This window comes from Melospiza melodia, chromosome 5 (assembly GCF_035770615.1).
Source record: "Melospiza melodia melodia isolate bMelMel2 chromosome 5, bMelMel2.pri, whole genome shotgun sequence".
Lineage (NCBI taxonomy): Eukaryota > Metazoa > Chordata > Aves > Passeriformes > Passerellidae > Melospiza > Melospiza melodia.
In genome coordinates this window covers 79,990,573-80,006,397 of record NC_086198.1, presented here as the reverse complement: position 1 = coordinate 80,006,397, position 15,825 = coordinate 79,990,573, and the positions used below count along the sequence as shown (strand labels likewise).

Genomic DNA, 15,825 nt, shown 5'->3' with positions numbered 1-15,825 from the left:
TCAACAAAAAGGTAGGAGCAGACTACTTCTTTAGACAGTCCACTAAAGTGATCTTGTTCTTAATTCCCTGAGCTTGTGTCTTCAAAATAATTGCAGTATTTTAAAGGTATTTTACATAGAATAAATCCTCTTGGCACTGTGTAAACTGACATACAATATAATTATGATCACCGAGTAAATGTTTGTTCAATTCAACAGGATTTTTCTGAAACAGAGAAGATTAATGGTTTGTTTACACTTGAGTAGACAACATTTCTTTCCTATAAATAGTGATTATAACAAGGTTTTACATTTATAATACAATGCCACATAGCCACATATAATACAAATACAAAGCCACAAAGAGAAAATACTATTTAAAAAACTATTAGAAACCATTTCTCACAGGAATAGATCTGAGGATGAAATATAACTGATAGTTGATCAGGTGACTGATGGAACAACAACTGTCTAAATCTTGATTTCAATGATTCCTGAGTAAATGCCAGCTCAGTGCTGGTTAGGCACTTCTGTAGCCATGCATTAAGAACACACAAAGGATTTTGCTGGTTCTTGGCCTCCGTGCAGAACAATGACTTTAATTTTAGAGAGGCCAGAAATACTTCTTGCAGAACAGCATGGTCCCTCATGGCACAGTCCTTTTTCAATTCAGTAGTTTTCAGCAGAAACTGTCTTTGAGGTCAATAGGAGTATATCCTGCTCGGGCAAAAAAGTGCTTATAAACCCCTTAAAATCAGGGCAGCAGAGATCTGTGATTGTTTATTATCACAGTACAGAGATGGAATAATAAGTCAAACTAAATGAAGGTCAAGAGTGCAAGTTATGTACAGGAAAAAAAGTTAAAGACATGTCCAAATCATGTTGACCCTCACAAAGGAAAAGCTAGTTAGATCAGAGTTCAGCATTTTTGGTTTCAAATTGCCTACTTCTGAATTCACTTGGCAAATTTTTAATATACAAATAAAACTTGTTTCATCAAAATTTCTAACTTGGCTTCTTCCAATGTACATGGAATCACTAGTAACTGGAATATGCTAAGCATAACTAGTGTAAAGTTCTTCCACAAACAAACAAACAAACCAACAATAAATAAAAAATCAATCAATCAATCAAACAAACAAACAAACAAACAAGCAATTTCCTGATATTTATGAAGACCAAAGCATAAGCAAAGAGCTGCCTTCACCTGCTTGGCAAAGCAAGGTCACTGAAGCCAGAAGGGCTCCTTTCAGAGCAGTGCCCTGCACCTCACTTGGGTACCACTGATCCGTGCCCTGTGTGTGCCTCTTTGGGAGTGCAGCAGACAGTGCACCAGCTCTGTGCCAGGTGTGTCTGCACAGGTAATGCTCCAGGCAGGTCTGCATGTGCCCAGGAGTGTGGGAACTCCATGTGCTCCACGAGTGGCCACACACATTCTGCCACAGCCTGCCCGTCAATTGGCTTGAACAAAAGAACAGCCAGCTCACACAGAAGCTGTGGCTGAGATGGTCCTGGTAGGCTCAGACCTCACCTCCTTCATCTGCCCCTAAAAAGGGGAACCTGAGCTCTCGAAGGACACCTTTGGAATGACCAAAGATGCTCTTTGTTTCCAGAAAAAGGAGCATGCTGGTGGTTTCTCTTCTCTCCACAAGCATTTCCTACCCTCCTCAATACTGCTGTGGTGTATCTTTTCCTGAAAAATATTCAACAGTGTCTAGGAGACAGTACCTGCTGTTAAGGCGTCCCTAAGAAGGATTGGGTACAGAGGCAGCAGCTGAAAGCAGGTGGCCACTTAGAAAAGACAAGAACTTGAGATACAAAATATTTGGTACCAAATGGCCTAGGAGTTCCTGTGACAGAAAATGTTGTGACTGTGGATTGAAAAGGCCAAAGGCAAGGCTGGGAGCTGATTTCTGACACCAGCTGTGGGGACAGATCCCAGGTGATGAGGAAGCCAGCCCCATGGAGGAGCTGAGGTGCTGAGCATCACCTTGAGCTCTGTGCACACGAGTGAGCTGAGCAGCACAGGGGCTCTGCCATACCAGAATCCTCCTGCAGCAATACCCTGCTCAGGTTGCCGCGGCAACCAGAGTAATTTAAGAAATATTGAGAGAGAGAGACACAGGGATATTGTACCAAGAGCAATAAAATAAAAAAATAGAGCATGTCTTAAAACATCCTATTTCTCTCAGAAAACAGAAAAGGCCACAGAGGAGCCATAAAGGAAGCAGGCAGTTTAGGAAAGCGTGGGACTGAACGTGGTGTTATACACTGCAAGATGCTAAAGCACAGCAGACCCTGAGCAGTAAACACCCTGCAATAGAGATTAACAGCCTTGCATCCTTTTTGGACATTTTCTGCAGCCAGGTACTTCCAGAAGGACAATAATAGGAAAAGTTGCCAGCAACGAGGCTTCTAAATGAACAATAAAGGCAGGACTGACTCACAGAGACAGACATTTGAAATGGTGACTGATTTACCATGTTGTGCTTTTGGCTATGTTATAATAGGTCATTTTAAAATGGGCTTCTTTCTTTCCCTTGCCCATGGAAGGAAAAACAACGTGATTTGTCAGAAGCCTGTACTCATTTGGGAAAAAGAAGCCTGTTACACCAAGAGACTTTCCTGTTTCATTTGACAACTGTAAAAAAAGATTTAAGTTTAGAGGGAACTCATACTTTAAACATTTTCTCTCTCATACAACTCCATTTTCACCAATACAGATTCCCCAAAGCAGGGAACCATACTCATATAAACCTGAACCTTATAAACAAGAACCATACTCATGTAAACCTGTAAAAAACTAGATATTTCTAGAAATATCATAGAAATATTCACCAGTTTCCTGAGTGCCATGGAGAAGAGTGGATTAAAATCAACTAAGCCTTCATAAAACAGGCTTGTTTTATTTTTCTGCATGATGTGAAAGGCTGAGGACTCTTTTGCAAGGGCAGAGACAGTAGAAACAGGGACATATGATATGTTAGAAGTGCTGTCTCCTGTTTAATCTGGCTATTTGGCTATTTTTTTTTCAATATTGTTATCTGTAGAGCTATAACTCTTCTCAAACAAAATATTGCAAAAAATTATATATTTGAAGATCATCCAGTAAGTACAAAGCCAATAAGGATTGAAATACAAGAATTCTCATTGTCCTTTACTGCAACAATAACCACATAATTGCAGGGTTACTGCTGCACAATAATTTGTATTCAGGTGCAACAACTAGTTCTCAGAGATATTATAGTACCAATTTTCTCTGACTTCTCTGTTCGTTGGAGCAGTTATGTTAAACAATCTAACATCCTTAAATTGAATTCAAATTATAATTTCAAGGTACAAACTCTCTCCTGTTTGTCTAAGATGCTGAGACACAAGACTTAGTTCTGATGAATTTGGTTGAATAAAACAGTGACTTCCTGTGATGAAGTAAAATTGAAATTACAGTTGTGTAAACCAGATGGGAGCCCAGAATCATGTCAGCACTGATTGAGGGTACTTTAGTAAATAGTATGCAAAATACTTCAGAAAAAAATATGCTTCTACCCTAAAAGCAACATAACACACCACTGCAGAATATTAATATTGTTTGACAGTATTATGACCTGTTTTTTAGCTTGAGTTAATATGAAAGGATACTAAGCAGATGCTTTGGCTGCTCCAGATGTCATGCTTTGCTCAGGGGAATCTGGGAATGAATCTCCCTATTTAAAGGAAACCCCCTGGCAGCCTAAAGACATCCATTCTCCAGCCTCTTTGAGTAAATCTTGCCAGCTCTTCTTGCAGGCTAAGACTATGAGAACCAATTTTTCAGAGCACATGGGTAGGACATACAAGGGAGCAATATTTCAGGCAGATGCTCCACAGCAGGTTCATCAATTCCCGTCCGGAGTGCACCTGATTTCTGTCTTGTAGCCCTCTGTGCTGGGTGAGTGCCCCAGCCCCTCTGCTGGGCTGGGGCTCCTCATGGCAGCCAAAGCCGCCCCATCTCACCCATGGTGTGAGATGTAAAATGCCACACAGCAGCATGGGTGAGGGAGCACCCCAGCTGCCAGCTCTCCACCCAGCAGTGGCCTCATGCAAACCTTCTTCTGGCTGTGGGTTTGCCTCCCTCCTCTTTCATCACCTGTTGTGAAACCACATCTTGTGGCAGTCTGAGAGGTCTAAGTACTCCTGTGCCAAATTTAGACCAGAATTGACACTAAGTGCACCTTGTTCTTTCCACACCATGCACACAGCAGCTGTAAGTCTCTTCTAGTGGGAAACAGGAAAAATCTGTGTTTTGCAGCAAGTCTGATATTTCAGCCGTCTCTATCTTTTCTCTGGGAAGAACTTTGTTGAAGCTACCCATGGTTGCTCTCTGCCAAGCATGATGCAGCTTCCTTCAGCAAGCTTCTCTGTTTTCTGCATGTGAAATCAGAGGAAATCCAAGAAGGTAGTTTAGAAGTGGGCCACAGCACATGTTGCTCTTGAAAAATGAAGCTTAGCCCTGCAGCCATAATCTATTGGTTTCCTTCCCCAGATTCTGAGGGAAAGTGGCCCCAAGTCACTCTCTGGTCAAATTTCTTCTAACCTGATAGGTTTTAAGGCAACTCACTGTTACCTTCTACCAGGAATAACAAAAGACACCACCCTGTGATAACAACTAAGTTACATTAAAAAAAAAAACCTTTAGAAAGGGAAGTGAAATTTTTAAAAATAGCACTCTACCATTCCAGAGAAAATTAGTGGTGTTCATAATGCCTGCCTTTAAACATGTACCACACAGATGCCTATATCCAAACTGGTAATCTACAGCCTCTTTAGGGGACATTAGAGGGAAACCATTCCAGGTACAGAGATAGTCCCCCGTGCCTCTTTAGATCCACACCTTATGGAGGTGGCTGCCTGTCCTTCTCTGCTGACTATGAAGCAGGATAGTTGAGTTCAGAACACATATTTGCTCTGAATCATCACACTGTCTGGCCTTTGGTAAATGATATTCACAGAAAAATGGAAAGAGTGTGAGTGTCACAGGCTTCCATACTGATACATGTAAATAAGGCATTTCTGCACAGAATTTCATCATAATGAGTCATCACAGAATTTTTTTTGTTGAGGTTCCAGAGCACCTGTTTATCCCTATTTTAAATTGCTCCTTTGGAACAAAAAACCCCCCAGCTTAAACATTTCCATTCAGACTGTACATATGAGAAGGGCTCAAGGGCTTTTCCTTTCTTTCTTGCTTTAGTGGAAAGTTTCAATCCATTGCTGTCCTGCTCAGGAGAAGAGCTGACAGCCAGCAGGTAGAAGTGCCAGGGAGGATCTCCAATACCATCCAGCGCTGTCATAGCAATGTCAGGCATTTTTCACAATAACATCAACATGGATGCAGGTTGTGTTTCCTGATTTTTAGTAGGAAGTAGCTTCATTACATTCATTAAAACCCTATTGATTTTGTAACCATGTTAAAGGATTTGTAGGTACACATTGCTAGAAAATGTTTACTATCATTCTGCTCTGAAGCTGTGTGTTAGGCAAGCTTCTACCAACAACAGAAGGTCTGTTTCAGCTGTGCTGAACACCCTTGTCTCTACTGCCAGGTAAGAGAGCTGAGTGCCTTCTGGAGTCCCAGCAGCATTGCAAAACTGGTTTACATTGCATATTTTGGTGCTGCATATGATCTTGATTTGCCACATTGGTCAAAGCTGTAATTCTCAAACCCATTCTCTCAGCAGTCTCTCACATCAATCCTTCAATAGGGAGGCTTTTAATGTAATGGACTGGGAGGTTTCTGCAAACACCTAACTCTTGGCCAAGTTGTACATGAAAATCATGGTGCAAACTAATGTACATGGCTTAATTTATGGACTTAGGTTCTGAGCTAAAATCCCCAAATGTTGCACTTTATAATGTGACTTGCTAAATTGGACTCTCCACATATTCTAAGACAGGATGTCAGGATTTGCCCCTGCAAATTCTTCTTATGCTTTTGAAGGACCTGTGGGAGCTTGAACAATTAATTTTCATCCCTACTTTTCCCACTCAGTTTCAGGTCAATCCCATTTGCTGCTTTTTCTTCCCCCAAAAGGCCAAACACAATTCCCCATTGTTCCACAGCCAGGCTTCTTTCCATATAAATGTGAACCTTTAGTTATCTTAAGAGCATCAACAATTTTCAGATCTTTCGTAACAGTCCAAGGTGAAAAATGAAACAAAACTTCTGTACTCAGCATTGTGCAACAATTAATGGGTTCAAAACAAAATGTCACTATCCCTGATTTCCTTATTAGCAGAACATCTCCTGATACTAGGAAAGGTAATTAGAAACACTGCTTAATCATGCCTTATCATTATAGGTTAAAGGTACTCTATTAACTCCTCTATTTGGAGTAGATTTGTGCTCAAGGACACACTTTAGGAAAATAGAGTTTCAGAGAAATAAACATGGTTTGACTTCACAGGCCTTGCTCCTCCCAGTTTCAGCTGTGGGAAGTTGCCTTAGTTACTCCTGATTGTTCTTAAATATTGGGTGCATAAATTTCTTAAACGTTTGTCAGTCACAAAGGATTTCTTTTTGGCTGCCACTGTGTTGTAATCTGATCTCTTAACATGAATTTATGAGGACATAATATAATTTTTTGTGTGTAAAATATGGGAGCATGTATGTGTATGTATTTAAATATACAAATAAAAAAATAATGCCCAGACCAAGTGAATCCAGAATACCTTTGAACTTAGACACTGCAGACCTGGGGTACCTAAACCAGATGTTTCCAGTACATTCAGAACAATTGTGTATTTCTCTGCTGCCAAAAATTGTACTTAACATGATACTTGGTTGTGGTGCTTGTGCCAGTCTCCAGCTCCATTCTCAAGGTAAAATGCCATGACAAAAAGAAATCCAGAATTCCTATGGAAGTTCTCTTGACTAAGATTTTCTTCATGCATTTGCATTATTTGGCATTGGTGGAAAAAAAAGATAAAGTAAAAGCATAGACATTTACTGTCAGAGACTAAATCATTGTAATGGTCTCTTGTGAATTCAGAAATATTATGATGAATACCTGGATAAAAATTCTTTTCCTATCAACAGTAATTAAGGGAGCATAATTCTGATATTTGGATGAAATATTGAGCCTTGGGAACACAGGCAAGGTTTATGATGCAATAATCAAGATGTGAGTATTGACTTGTGGGAATGAGGACAATGACTGAGCATTTTCCTAGGCAGGAGGCAGTAATTTCTCTGAATAATTAAATAGCCTGTGATTTCAGCCATTGCAGCATATTACTCTCAGCTTTACCATGTAAGTTCTGAAAGTTATGATATTTTTCTGGGTCCCCATTTCCTCTTATACAGGGTTGGGTTGAGTTTTTGTTAATTTTTAATTAGAATCTATTACAAAGAATCTTGCAGAGCTGTGAAGTGAACTTACTGAATGTGTTACTCAGTTGTAATATCCAGATCTGAATTATTGAAATATCATTAAAGACCTCTTTTTTCCAAAGTCACAATTGAATACACTTTCTCAAGGTGTCAAAATCTTTCTTTTACTTTGCTGCCAATTAGGTGTGCATTGTACAGAAGAGAGACACCAAGAAAATGTATGCCATGAAGTACATGAATAAACAGAAATGCATTGAGAGAGATGAAGTCCGCAATGTTTTCCGGGAGCTGCAGATAATGCAAGGCCTGGAACATCCCTTCCTAGTCAATCTGTGGTAAGAAAATCATTAAAATGCTTTCATAGAGCTCTCATTTTCTCCTTGTTGCTGAATCAGTTCAGAATATGGAAGGCTGGAAAGCTGAAAACAACAAAAGATTTTTTGGTGACTTCCTTTGTTAAAGGTATTAGGTTTCACAGGGAGTTTTATTTTTCATTAATATTTTTAAGGTGTCTTTTTTAATTGAAATATTAAAATATCATATTCATCTGTTAATTTCTGCTTTGGTTTCTCTCCAAATTGTTACAATACTGTGTTGAAATGTGTTGTCCTGTCCCATTTGTTTTTGACAATACCTGGACTAAATCTCTCTAATAAAGCTGTGGAATAGCAAATACAACCATTTCTTTTTTAAGTCGATTCAGAGAAAATTCAAAACTCAATTACTTTCTAAAAATTATTGCCACAGGATAACAGAAAAGTGCCTTTTTGTCACATGGAATTTCTCTTATCTTCTCCATGCTAGACACTGAATCTTTTGGCCACACATGATTGTGAGAAAATGCTGGTCAAAAAATGAGTGGCTTCGACTACACCAGCAGCTTAAAATAATTGCTTGCTCTTATGCAGTGTGATAATACTTGCTGCCTTCCGTAGTGATAGTAGTAATGGGATGCAGGGTTTTGCTCCTTATCTAATGACCTGCATCATTCAGAAAATGAAAAGGTGGAGGGGACATAAACCATTACAATATGAAAATTATTCAGTCAGTGAATAGCTTGATTGGCTGCAGATGGTTAGAGTGCACATTGATCTTGTGTTTTGTGAGTTTTAGCTGTCTTACTTGAGGTCACTGCCCAACTACAGTGTTCTGCCCATCCCTTAGCTCACTCCTGGTGCCACGTTAGCACCTTTCACAAATTAAAAGCCAAATTGTGTTCTGTCTTGAGTGAAAAGAAGCTTTGGAATAATTGCACTCTGATAGAAAGCATTTAAACCCAAAATTGATTCCAGATTAGGTCCAAAAGGACCTAATAATATAAATACATATGTGCTCTTCACTTTATATGAATGATCTGAGCTAATCTAATACCTTGTTGAAGGCTTTAAAAAATACATCATTGTAACTGCAATACAAAACTTTCCGAGTATATTTTCCAAGATTCCAGCAAGCTGTAGTCTTGGGATTTCTTTACCAAAGATAGGGTGTGTGTATATATATATATATGTGTGTGTATACATATATGTATATCTGTGATTAGGAGGCTGTGGAGTTCTCTGTTATGTATTTATCTACCTTTTTTGAAATCCCACAAACTTTTATTCTTCATCAGGAGCTGTGGAAGTTTCCACTGTGTAACTAGACACTGCACAGAAACAGTCATAGGTTAATGTGATCTGACAGATAAACATAGCAGTGCTGAAAGACTGAAGATCAAATATTTATTGTGAAACAAAAAGAATACTAGATTCCCATTACTGAGTAATACTCAGATGATAAATATTCTTTTTCCTTTTCTTTTTCCATGCCAAAGATTAAACTTGAAATAAGCAATACCTTAAAATGCACTGATCTCTGTGGGTCCCTTCCTACTCAGGGTGTTCAGTGGTTCTGTGATTTTGTATGAGGCTCTACTGACATTGATACAATTTGAATTGTAGAAATTTAAAAAAAATACTTTCATTGACCCTTATTATTTTGACCTGAAGTGCTCACCTCAAACACTTCATATTCAAATGTCTGGTGATTCAAAGATCGGACTCCAGAGTGAGCTACTGAACTGCTGGAGAATCTGTATTCCACCCTGGGACAGCAAAGGGAAATCTTGAGCCCGAACCTTCCCAAATTAATCTAGTCTACCCTGAATAGCTCTTTCCTTGTATCAGGCTTAAAATATGTTTCTATAAAAAATTAGCTTTGAACAATCCTAAATTAATTTAAATTAACTTGTGATGTACTTCTGGAGTGTCTACACTTGCAGGCTACAGTAGAATTTTCCAGACCTCTGACTTCTCTGTCTCAAATTTCAGCTGAATTTCAGGATATTCTACACATTATCTTCAAATAATGACTTTTGTTATTGAGCTGCAACAAAGACAAAGAACAAAAAATCATAAATGATCCATGAATAATGGTCACATCTGTTCAAGCCATATGAAGCTTTTAAACATATTAATTATATTTCATTTATTTAATATTTGAAGCTAAATTTTTATTTCTACCATGGGAAAAGGAACACTGCAAGTATGAATGGAATAGTCATTAAATATGTTGTTCCCAGAAATAATTTCTTAAAATAACATTTTCATTGATTGTTGGTGAACTAGAAATCTGTTTGATGTATTTCTACTTGCAGTTTAGATACAATAATGATTTGCATCAAATTACATTGTATTTACAAGTTATATTAGATGATTGGCATGAATCTATGAGTTTTCCTTCTAAGAGTCAATTCCTGACACACTAATGGAAGGAAACAGTTGAATCTGCATTTCTTCTGTAGTAGTTGCAGCTAAATTAGTTTCATTTTTCAGAGTTGGATTTTGCTGTTTTGTTGATTGCACTGTAAATGTAACAGGGACTGTAACAGGAATGACTAAGCCTGGATTGTTTCAGAAAGTGGAATATCAATCTAAGAAGGAGCAGTATTGTCATGGTGTATGGGGAATATGACAACTTCAGCTTGCTTAAATGCCAAAGTTCTTTTGGCCTGGTCTCTCTTTCCAGGCTCTATCACACTCTCTTAGGGTTCATATCAGTTTTTAGAAATCTTGTCTAAGGTATGGTTTTGGTGACTAAAATCCTGAAATTAAAATATTTTTATTTTTCATGAAGTATCATTTTCTGTAAGAAAAAAATTCAGTGTCCTATTTTTTTCATTGTGGTGTTTCTGCAGTGATGAATTGAAATTAAACCCTACATCTTTCGATTTAAAATGTCAAATCCTAAATCAATATTGAAAAGTATATTTGGAGGAAATTCCATCATGACAAGCTTTCCATGAGTTTGTGGTACTTTCCCTGATGTGAGCAGCTGATTTGCCATAGTTTATCATCTGGATTTCAAAATAAAATTAAAATAGTAATAAATATCCTAACAACTCCTTGAACATATTAATCTTTCTTTGAGAAATTACATCACCAAAAATAAAAGCTGGCAGTTTAAGAAACAAACATGAATACTGGAAAGTCCCTTCATTTTTCATGATGACTGAAGAAAATAATGAGATGTGTGTGTACAACCCTTCATCAGTTAAATTCTAGTGGAGAGAAAAAGAAGAGGAAAGAAGGTAAATGTTCTGTGGTGGGTGGTTCTGCTGCATCTATCACTGACCACAGCCTACACAAGAATACAGAGAAGCTCATATAAAACAAGGGTAGCATCTCAACTCTGAAAGATCTCTATTAAACCTTTTGAGGCTCATGCATCTTCTCTGAGCTTTATTAAATTTGACTTCACAATCTCAACTTATAAATTACATTATTTGAAGTATGAGCTGTCTTTCATAACATCTGACACAGAAGGAATCATTCCTCCGTAAATGCTCATAAAAGCTTGGAGGATAACAGTGTTTTTCAGGAAGGGTTTCAGGTTGATTTATAATCTTCATTTTAGAAATGAAATTGAATAAATGCTTAAAGCCACTTTTATCACCATTAGAGGCATTTCTGATAACAGAGAAGATGAATGGGCTGCAGAAATGTCAGCTGCCAACTTGGTCCCACCTTGAGTCTGTTCCTCTCTAATATTTAGCACTTTCTCCATGTTCATCCTTCCCCAGATATCTGAGTGTCCCCTGGCCAAGATGAGTGATGTTTCTGAACGTATTCATTTTTTAAATACATTTCTTACAACATGCATTAGGACTGAGCCAGGAGCCGGTTACTTGCCAGGTACCAGTGCAGGCAGATTTGGCATTATGTGGCTTGTCCTCAATCATGGAGAGATATTTGAAGCATCCCCTGGCTGCTCTGAAAACAACATGGTTTACTACAAAAGACAGATTTTTTTTTCTCAAAAAAATCATGTATCAAAGGGTTTCTAAGCTGATGAGGACCTGAAAAAAATGAAAAAAAAAAATTGAACCCTTTCTCAAAAGTTTTGAAACATTGATCTTATTTTTAATAGCCTTGCAAAATTTTTTTAACCTGCCAGAACATTTTCTAAAGCAATGGAGGGAGAAGGATAACCATTTTCTTTTTTCAGCTTATAGGTAATTTTCCTGGTATAGAAAAAATAGAATGTTTGATTTATTTAACAAGCCGTGAAGAAGTTTTAGCTGCATTCTCTGAGTGGCTATACACTGTGATGTATTTTTCTTTTCACTTATCAGTCTATGGAAACTGCATGTGTTCCATGACAAAAGTACATTACTGTTGCAGCTACAGTAAGACTAAGTCTCAAATCCAGTGAAAACTGAAGAACACACATTGCAGCAAAAACATTCATGCACTTCTCAGTTCATCTAATACCCCAACATATCTTCAAAAGAAAGAGGAAGTAAAACAAAAAGGATTCTGGAGTCAAGAAATTCTTTGTTCCCTCTCAAGTGTTGGGTGGGTTGCTCAATGTACACATATATACAGACACACAACTGGAAATTAGCACTTCCCTGTGAAAGGTGCTCTTTCTAGAGTATTTTGGGAGCAAGGTCACCTTGGACTGCCCCATTGCATGGCTTTGCTCCTCAGGCTGGTATCAAAATGTGCATAAATCTACAAACTTAGGGAAGCAAGAACACCTCACCAAGTGTGCTGGGTGGAAATGAAGATGAAGATGACCAACCAAGGAACACCAATTACCTATCAGAGACCAAGGCAATGAGAGGAGGTGGTTTAGGTCCATCTCAGGTGACCTTGTTTAGTGGCTGTGGTCTTGCGGCTGCTTAACTTGCCTTGATATAGGTGGTCTAAAGACTTTATGAGGGGATTGAAAATTTCTTTTCTGACGTGTGTTGTGACTGGTTTTCTGACTTCATGAGACACTACAATAATGGCTGTGACTAAAGTTCATGATCTAAGAGAATAATTGCACTGTTTTTGGAAGGGAAGAGTTGTGTTCTTCGGGCTAGACCAGGCTGGGTGTTTGCAATTGGCCTGACAGCCCTGTGAGCAGTAAGAAGTTCTGATGAAAAGGAAAGGTAAACTGTACTGATGTCCATCAGTCCCTGTCATATTTTCTGAAAAATCCCTTTGCCAGGATTTCTTCTCCGGGGACGATGAGAAGCCTCAGGGAAAAATCAAGATTATCTCATTTGCTTCTCCCTGTTTTGCTGCTTTGGAATGTGGCTGGAGATTGTTTACCAACAGGTGCATGTTTGATTGGTTTCATGGGAATTGTTTTTACTTAATGACCAATCACCATCAGCTGTGTCGGACTCTGAGGAGTCAGGCATGAGTTTCTTATGATCATTCTTATTAAGCCTTCTGATGTATCATTTCTCTTTCTTTAGTATAGTTTTGGTAGAATAGAATAGAATAGAATAGAATAGAATAGAATAGAATAGAATAGAATAGAATAGAATAGAATAGAATAGAATAGAATAGAATAGAATAGAATAGATCAGCCTTCTGAGAACATGGAGTCAGATTCACTCATCTCTCACCTCATCCTGGGGACCTCGCAAACTCAACATCTGTCTTCATAGTATGTGGTGGATTCAAAAAATTCCTGACTCACATTTTCAGTTTTCCTGGAGAGTAATGAAGGTGCTTAATGATCTTTGCTCTCTGGTTTATGACTTGGAGCAGCTGGGTACAACCAGAGAGCAAAGACTTCATTGGCTGCGTCTATATCAGTAACTTAAAACTATGTGTCCTCTCTGGGCTCTCAAACCCAATATTTCACATTACAAAGTGTTTCTAGGCTCACTCCCAGCCTTGCTGTGGATTGGGGCATCAGCAGCATCCCAGAGGAGCCCAGGTGCAGCCAGGCTGTTCCCAGCAGGAAGGAAACCTGCACACCCTGTGCCTGGGTGTGGGAGCTGACCAGGAGCAGAATTTTCTGTGCCGCTTGGTCTCAGTGCATTTGGGCAACAGCCACTGCTGTGTTTATTGATGCAATTGTGTTTCTTTTGTGAATTTAGCTGAGGTCATGAATGCCAGGCTTGTAATCCTGGTTCTTTCCAGATATTTGACAGCGTCTAAGTTTCTTTTCCAGCCAAGAAAAGATTGTAAATCAAGGGGGGAAGATATATTTAGCATCTTGCACAGATCTTAGATGGGTGAATTATTTTTGCTAGAGATGAAGCAAAGGGTGAGTGGCTTTCTCAAATAGCTAGATTAATTCATCACTGCATTAATGTAAATCTGAAATAGGTGAAGATATTGAAAAAGATTGAAAAAAATTTCTGTTCTCCAGAGAGTTAGAAGAGATAATGATGGAGGAAAAAGGGCAGAGAAAGGTGATGAGGCAGCAGGAAGGGTAAGATAATTGGAAGAAAAGAGTTTAGAATAGATTTGACTTGAGTTGTAAATGTTCAGGATATTATTTCTAGCTGTGGAAATTACATTGGACTCAACACTGCCAGCTGGTGACCTCTGGGTGTTTTTGCTAAATGAATGTTAGCTGTAACATCATCACCAACTGATGAAAGCGTGATCCAGCAGTTATTTATTTTTTGTGCTGATTTTAATAACCTAAGATAACAATTGACAGTATTGGGACACTGTCTGGATAAGTTTTATTCTGGTGACTAATTGTTTCCTGTGAGAAATTGCTGTCACCTTGAAATAATATATCTTTGGGCTCAACTTTAATACATTCCTCTTAAAAGTGAGAATTGGCCTTTGGCACAGTTTAAGTTTTGATCTTTTTTGCATTAGAAACTGCTGCACGAGATATTTCATCTCCTGTGTGTCTCTCTGCATCCTGGGACCCTTCTTAGGATTGTGCCTTCTGCATCACTCTTACTGACACACACGCTTTATTTGCTGACCCTAATAAACTTTTCTCACAGAAAGCTTCCTCTGCAAGAGGAATCTTACTATAAATATTGATAAATATTGAACTGCTGGGAAAAATAATCCCTCCTGTTCTAAAAATTTTCATTTCCAGCCATGTTCCTCTTATGAATTTGCAATTCCTACCTTGTTTGTCCTTTTCAGTGGGGCAGCTGCTACCCAAAGCAGACCCTCTTGAGCTTGGAGGGAGTCTTGGCCATGTCTCACATTTGTGGTATAGACAGAGGCAGAAATCCTGTGCACATTTATGTGGAATGAGTGACAGGAATGAGTGTTATTCCTTTTAGGCAGATGCAGAGCTCCAGTGCTGTGGCAGGGGTATTCTCAAGAGAGCATGAGAGCAGGGTTTTGGTGCTGTCAATTTAATGCAATGTGAAATAAAGCAGAAAAGCACTTAGATATTGCTTCGGACTCCTCAATTGCCACTTTTAGCAAGTAGTGCTTTTTTTTATTTTTCTTTATTTTTTCCATTCTATACTTTAAGTGTTATGAATGCCAAACACAATAGCTAGAGTGTGCAATTAGACTGATAACCAAGGTCCTGTAGGTAAAGTGGTTTTTTTGAGAGAGTAATGAGTACATCATGTAAATCTACAGTCTTCAGTCAGGATCAACTCTTACCTATGCTGTGGAAACTGGGACTGCAGTTAGCCTCTAGTAAAGGCTCTGCTAAATGTAGATTGCACAAGATGCAGCTCAGTGCTGTGTTAACAAAGCCCAACCACAGTGGAATGGCCTTCAGAGGGCAAAGCTGTCTCGGATGCACCTGTAAAATCATCTGAAGTAGGTGGTCATTGCAGAATAGGAATAAGTCCTTAACACTTGCACTGCAAAACCTTGGTACTGAACAGATCCTAAAGATACACAACTAGTCCAAAAATGTTACAACTGTAATATTTATAGAAACTTGTCCTGGTTTGCTTTTGAGTATATTTTTGGTTTTAGTGATGATGCTTTTTCATTCAAACCAGACAAAACACATAGGGGAATTCCTTTTTATTTATAACAGGCTGAAGTAAAAGTCAGAGTAGTGATACTAAAAACAAAACCAAAGCCCCAATGGAACTAGCAAGAGGTAACAAAATAAAGGTAATTGAATATCTATGTGCTTCAGGTGATATGTTATCTCTCCAAGTAATATTTCCTTTTTGTTCTGCAAGGATGTCAAGGATATTTTTCAAGTTCCAAGTATTAAAAGTTGGGGATGATTTTTGCCAGCTGTTCCGAAGGACAGAA

General features: G+C 38.5%; 1 protein-coding gene across 2 annotated transcripts in view; it reads left to right on the top strand.

The window, feature by feature from the left end:
• STK32B (serine/threonine kinase 32B) overlaps positions 1-15,825 on the top strand; it is a 156,224-nt gene that overhangs the window by 29,037 nt on the left and 111,362 nt on the right. For both annotated transcript variants that reach the window (XM_063157627.1, XM_063157626.1), the window contains exon 3: positions 7,532-7,683. In XM_063157627.1, the coding sequence (XP_063013697.1) occupies positions 7,532-7,683 (152 nt within the window). The remainder of the gene's footprint in view (positions 1-7,531; positions 7,684-15,825) is intronic.